Here is a 7,288-nt window from a genome sequence, read left to right as displayed (position 1 = left end):
TTAAATAACATCATCAATTTAACTTATCATTCCATTTCATATGCATAGTGCACAAGACACAAGCATATCATCAACCAAAGCCACAAGCTAGTGCATTTAAACATAGCTCTTTTAGAGTTAATCACATGATAAACCATTTCATAAGAATTTGCATAATTTAAACCTTACCACTTATTCAGGAGTACAAGTATATTTTCATTTGAGCACTTACCTTTTCAATACGACTTATAAGTAAACATAACATCATTCAACCAATAGCTTGGCACTTGCCTAAGCTTCAAACAACAGCACATGTTAGCATACTTGAACATATTTCATATCAATTCAACATTGATAACCTTATTTTCTCAACATGTCACACTTGAGTTCATTACTCGTCTCAACTTAAATAATTATCATGTATCAACATATTAAAGATATTCATATATGTGCATGTCATGATACATATAATTATCTTACCGTTTCCTCATATACATATATCATCCATTGCAATATATCAATATATCATGTACCATCATTTCTATGTATTTCATGTATATACCTGTATTAGTTCGTATCGAACTCATATCGTCTTGTAACAGAATTGTGCCCGTTAAACCACTTAGAATATCACTAGATATGCGAGTAGTACACACGAGGTATACTAAACTGTAATCTGTCAATTCTTATACATGTATGCTCATACGAGCTATAAACGGTAAGCTCTTCCGAGTTGAATAACGGTAAGTTCCTTCGAGCCGAATAACGGTAAGCTCATACGAGCTGAGTATCGGTAAGCTCATAAGAGCTGAAATCGGTAACCCTAATGACATGTTATTTGTATCCTACGAATTCCTAAGGTTCAAACGGGACTCAATATTCTTCGTGCGTCGTTGAATTTTCCTCGTTTTATTACAAGCTAAATGGTATAATAACATATATATATCGTTTCATTTTCAATAAAATTCATATAATAACATTCAATTTAATCAACAATATACATAGTATGGTTCATACGAACTTACCTGGTTAAATTGCATAAATACCAAAGTTTAGGGGCATTTTGGTAATTTTTAATTTTCCTTGATTTTCTACCCTATTTTGATCTAAATTAATAATTTCATTCAATATATTAATTTAGACAATAAAAAAATTCATTTAATACAATTTTGTATTTTTTACATTTTTACAAAATTACCCTTAAAGTTTTACTTTTATTCAATTTAGTCCCTGTGCCCAAAACATGCAAATTAACTATTTTTACCCAGAATTGAGCTTAGCCGAATGTTCATGGTATCCAAAAAAACCCATTTATGCAACAATTTCACATTAAATCCTTGTACTTTTATTAATTTAACAAATTAGTCCTTAATCGAAAAATTCATCAAAATCACTTAACAAAATACTTTTAAATATAAATCAACATTCCAAATTCATCATCTAACATCAAAAATCACAAGATTCATCAATGGAAACATTCAAAATCTTTAACAGTTTCAAAATTGAAGGTATGGGCTAGTTGGACCTAGTTGCAACGATCTCAAAAATATAAAAATTGTAAGAAACTAATAGCTTAAGGGCTTACATGCAAGAAATAAAACATGGCTGAACCAAGCTTCCATAGCCATGGCTTCTTTCTTCTTTTCATGCGGGAAGAAGACACCAAAATGATGATCTAACATTTTGGTTTTTATTTTATTTAATTTAATAATCAAATTATCATTTTATCCTTACCTAACTTTAAAAATTACACTAATGCCAAGCCATGCACATCCACTATCACCTTTAATGGTATATTTACCATATAAGGACTTCCACATTAAAGTTCTATAGCTATTTAATACCTTTAGCTTATAGAACACAACTTTTGCACTTTACGCGACTTAGTCCTTTTTACTTAATTAACTATCGAAACGATAAAATTTTCCAAAAAAACTTTAATACCGCCTTTATTACACTCCATATATATTTATAAAAAATATTTACGGCTCGGTTTATAAAAAATAAGGTCCCGATTCCTCAATTTCTAAAACCACTTGACCTTAGGGTCATACCACTTGAACTTAATAAATCGCTTATAAAACAAAAGTCACTAATATCAAAAACCTTTTTAAAAACACAATTAACTCGTAAATATTAAATATAGTATTTACAAACTTACTTGTCGGATTTAGTGGCCCCAAAATCACTGTTTCCAACACCACTGAAAAACAGGTTGTTACAATACCTATGTAAAACTCACCACCCAACAACAACAAGGATGCCTAAATAGGTATACTATTCTATTTAGCCCCTCTTAAATTTATTAATTTAATTCAACCTTTTTAACCAGATAAAGTTCAAAATTACTCATGAACTTTATCTAATATGTAATGTTATATATAAACTTTGATTTTTTGTACAATTTTATATATTAAATGTTAATTTAATTCAATTTTCACAAATCACTAATACAATTATCGATAAAATATTATTTTACTTTAACATGTTGCATATATAAGTAATTATATTTTTCAATATAAAAATAAATTGATATATTTATTTCTTTAAATGTATATAATTGAAATCAAAATCAAATTTTCATATATATATATATGTGTGTGTGTGTGTGAGTTACAATCAAAGATTCATGTGTATAATTATACCAAATTAAAATTTATGTATCAAATTACACATTAGACCAAAGTTCATATACAATTTTAATATTTATCATTGGACAAGTTTTATTTTCAGCCCTCCAAAAAAAACTAATAATTTAATTTAAATCATTTTATTATAATTTAAACCAAAATGAAATGCAACACAAAATTTAAATATCATAGGTGTTATTTACATTTTATTTATTTGTAGAAGGATGACCTTAAACCTTTGTTTCAACCAAACATCTTAATTATATTTTGTTGGAAAAAGAACCCTGAGAGGCCTAGTTTCAAATTAATTTAGGGTAAATTATCAAAATAGTCACTTTATTTTCCTCAAGTTACATTTTAGTAACTTATGTTTGAAATGTTACGTTTTAGTTACTTACCTTATCGTGTTGCAACATTTTAGTCACTGAGCCATTAATTGTTGTTAACAGTGTAACGATGAGCTGATGTGGCACGTTAAATCATCATTTCAAATGAAAATTTTAGGTTAAATTATACAATTGGTCCTTATATTTTTCCATTTTGAGCAATTTAATTATGTTCTTTTATGTTCTTTTAACTTTCTTTTTTTTCTTTATTTTTTATTCTCTTCTGCTTCTCCCTCTATTTTCCTCTCTTCTCTATTTCTTTTAACGTAGTTTTTCTATGTTTTCCATTTGTTATAAAACTAGTCCCTATACTTTTTTTGAACAATTTAATTTTTTCTTTTTATTTCTTTATTTGTTAAAGCCAAATATCTTTGATTACATACTCTGTGTGTAAACCCAGAGACCGTTTCCTGTCACTGTAAGATGAATAAAATCGATCCTATTGAATTAATCAATATCGATTCTTCTTTGATATATAATAGAACACCAAGCTAAATCCTACCAAAGACATTGATTTTCTTACCAAATAGATGCCAAGAACTAGAAACCAAGCTAACCCTAATGAGATCAGAATGGTTAACCAGATTCATGAGAATCTTCATTGAAATATCAGGTCCAAGCAATTCTATAAAATCACCACAATAATCCATGTTTAGATCCTTTGTATAGCTTTAGCAATACATGTAAAATATCATAAACCACAACTCACAATTGTTTATAATAAGCAAAAAAAGATTAAAAAAATCTTTATTCTGGAATTTCATTGAAGATCAATACAAAATTGTTACCCTAACCTGAAACCATATTAAAAACTAACCAAAAGGAAGATTAAACAGAACGTACAAGAAATACCCAATACCAAAATAAAAGTATAGGGACTATTTTAACAAATAGAAAACATAGAAAAACTATGTTAAAGATATGGAAAAGGGAGAAAAATAGAGAGAGAAGTAGAAGAGAATGAAAAATAAAAAAAAGTTAAAAAACATAAAAGAAAAAAATAAATTGCTCAAAACAAAAAAATATAAGGATCAATTATATAATTTAACCTAAAATTTTTATTTAAAATTATAATTTAACATACCACGTCAGCTTACCGTTACACTGTTAACGGCAATTAACGACTCAGTGACTAAAATGTTATAACATGATAACATAAATGACTAAAACATAATATTTCAAACATAAGTGACTAAAATATAATTTGATGCACATATTAATTTATTTTGGACTGTCGAAATTTCTAGGTGTGTGAATGTAAGATGAAAGTTGGTGTGATAAAAGAAAAAGTGGTGGTTGGTCAGACAATAAAACATATTAGCATATTGTCAAAAACTGCTGCTCGAAATGGATTTTTTTTTTTTTTGAACAATTCTAATCAAAGCGGCAGACCGCAAATTAAGCTCCCTAATTATTTAGGATAGATTTAAATGAAAAGCGTAAATTTGTTAATTAATTAAGATTTCAAGGAGCATAATTTCTTCAAGGAAAGAGAGGCTTTGTGGACTCTCTTACACAAGAATTTAATTAATTTTTTTTCAAATATTTATTTTTTAAAATATTTTATTATATTTGTATACAATATTTATCAATCCTTTAATATAACAATACACCAAATATTTTGTTGATCTGGATTAAAAACATTTAAATATTACCAATAGTAACCCTAGTTGAAAGGAGGGAGGATTTTAAATATGTTGTTTTGGTATTAAACTCCCCATATGTGATGTACGACGTGACTGTCGTTTCATTCATTGGGATAGTGAGTCAAAGATTTTCTTACATGTTTCTCCTTTTATGATTCAAGTGTTCCAAATAGAAAATTAGTATTGTATAGTGCCACAATATTCCCACCCTTAATGTCAATGCACACCCTAAAGAAATGTGAATTTCTGACATTTCTCTCACGCCCATATCTTAATTTAGATTCGGAATGAACATAATATCCACCCCGAGATTAGTGCTTTGATGCTTCCATCTTCATCCCCCAAATTCAAACTCTTTGAATTATTTATATAATATGCCAAGTGGTAATGTGCATTTAATAATATGTAGTATTACAAGAATCTGCCTGCAAGTACGAAAGAAACAAAAGTATGAAATCCAAAATGGAAATTATATCTAATTTCTTCTGCAATTGCGTTGATTTGGTTAACAATCAAATTTGAACTATCACCAAATGATAGAGTCATAATTTTAAAAAGAAAAACACTGAAATACTATGAGTAAAGTCTATGCCTTTGTTTACTTCTTGCAGATTGCAGACAATAAGGGGAAGAAAAAAAAAACAAACAGCATCATTGTCATGTTTTTTTTTTTTTTACATTAGGGGGGTATTAAGGAGTCCATTCCAGTTATCTCTTACTAAATCAAGACCACCCAAGCCCACCATGTTATTATCTGCTGCAATGAGTTGCCAAGGCAAACCCCATAACACTCTATTCTCACTGTCTTGTCCCATTGCCATTGTTGAATCAATCATTTCTTGATTATTGTAAGGCAGCATGGTTTCCCCATTGAGACCCGTGGTTGCACCCCCCATCCCAATGTTGTCATAGCAATAACTCTGAAGATTGCCGTGGTTCCCGAGAAAGCTGCTTGTGAGTGCATTACCATTAAAGCTAGGGTTTCCAAAAATAGAAAGGTCGCCATCATGATCATCAAACCCTAACTGCTGCCCACTAGTAGATTGTTTTTGGACGGTAGCAAAGGCCAAGCTGAGGTCATTGGTGTCAATGTCATAAGTCAAAGGTGGGATAGGGTGGTGGTGGGGAGTGATGAGTGGGTTGGTACTGGGTGTGAAAGCGTGATCTTGGGTCCTCTTTGAAGATGATCTCTTATTCTTCCTACAGCCGCCGCCCACGGGAACATTCCTGAGATTGCCGCCTTTGGTCCAATACCTCCTGCATGACTTGCAGAAATACCTTGGCTGAGAAAGGCTGTAGTTGTTGTAATAGCAGAACTTGGTGTTGATGGATTCACATCTTGGGCACTTAAGCGCTTCTTCTGGTTGAGGCCTTGCTTTTCTTTCCTGCTGCTGCTGTCCTTTTGAGTTAACCACCATGTTTTCCGAGAAAGGGTTCCCCATCTCCTGCATTACAAAAACAAAACAATTGAATTTTAGCCCAACCTGGAAGAAAAATTACAGAAATTTGGTATGAGATGAAGAGAAAGTTAAGAGGATTTCAATTCAAATTACAGAAATTGACTAACGTAAGCATGAATTAATGAGAAGCCGATATCAGATCTGGAAAAAAATTACTTAATTGATTAAAGAACACATATTCATAGACAAAAGCCTCCACAAGAGATCATCCATTAGGCTTTGTTCAGAAGTATTACAAACCCCTTTGAATATTCAGACAAGAGAAAATCAACAGAAACAAAAGTAAATTTGTGACTTCATCAAACATATATATACGTATGTCAATATATAATAATAGAGACATGTTTTGGTTATCAAATATCAGTATATACCTGGTGTAGTCCTCTGGAAGGATCCATACATGCAACAAAAAGGAAAGCAAAATTCAACAGGCGAATTCTCCGATAGAGAGAGATGGTAGTGAAGAAGAGAGTTTTTGTTTTAGGTCTAAACAACTCAAAGGAAAGTGAAAGAAGAAGAATAGCGTCCCCTCCCACTGACCTTAATATATATAAACCAGAGGCCCTCCCCCCCCATAGCTTTATTAATTATTTTAATTTTATGTAGATTCGGGTTGAATTGATATTTATCAACTTTCCTATTAGAGAGAAGGCATTAATTATAAAAATCTTTGACCTATATCTACACAATCACCAATCAATTAACAAACTAACCATAATTTGGATGCATTCTAGATTTCTTTTTATGTAAGTGATAGAGATAATATAATGATGAGTTACTCGTAGAAGATTATGACTTGCACGCTGAGAAAGCTGTCATTACCCTAACGGAATTTTCTCTCTTTTTTTTTTAATTTCTAAATTATCCATGGCTAAGCTAGGGATAGAAAAAGAAAGAGGTAAGCAAAAGCTTTATGTGTGGGGACTGGGTGTGAAAGTGGGACCATCTGGATGCAATAATAGAAGCAGCATCACCAAGGGCTGTTCTTTGTCCTTTCTTACCACACAAAACACATGAAACCACTTGCCATTAACCTCGTGTTTCGCAAACATCTATCATCATCACATAAAGCAACAGTCTCCCTCTCTTTTCTTTTTCTTTTTTTTTTTTAATATTTATATAACTTCCATTACTTTAATGAATGTGATTTTGACATAACATTTAAGATTATTTATAATCTCTCTTTA

General features: G+C 30.7%; 1 protein-coding gene across 1 annotated transcript; it reads right to left on the bottom strand.

Moving 5' to 3' along the window:
• Nucleotides 1–5,092: 5,092 nt before the first annotated feature.
• LOC107954250 (dof zinc finger protein DOF2.1) lies at nucleotides 5,093–6,959 on the bottom strand. The gene is made up of 2 exons (XM_016889750.2): nucleotides 6,473–6,959; nucleotides 5,093–6,086 (listed from the first exon to the last, which is right to left on the bottom strand). Exons 1-2 carry the CDS (start codon nucleotides 6,497–6,499, stop codon nucleotides 5,316–5,318), a joined length of 798 nt encoding a protein of 265 aa, XP_016745239.1. The 5' UTR covers nucleotides 6,500–6,959; the 3' UTR covers nucleotides 5,093–5,315.
• Nucleotides 6,960–7,288: the final 329 nt, after the last annotated feature.

Source organism: Gossypium hirsutum, chromosome D07 (genome assembly GCF_007990345.1).
Source record: "Gossypium hirsutum isolate 1008001.06 chromosome D07, Gossypium_hirsutum_v2.1, whole genome shotgun sequence".
Lineage (NCBI taxonomy): Eukaryota > Viridiplantae > Streptophyta > Magnoliopsida > Malvales > Malvaceae > Gossypium > Gossypium hirsutum.
The sequence above is the reverse complement of the archived record's forward strand: the minus strand, read 5'-3'. Positions and strand labels throughout refer to the sequence as shown.

Coding starts and splice junctions, on each gene's coding strand:
- LOC107954250 (XM_016889750.2), bottom strand. CDS start 6,499: ATGGATCCTTCCAGAGGACTACACCAG. Junction 6,087..6,472: donor CTTCCAGAGGACTACACCAG/GTATATACTGAT, acceptor TTTGTAATGCAG/GAGATGGGGAACCCTTTCTC.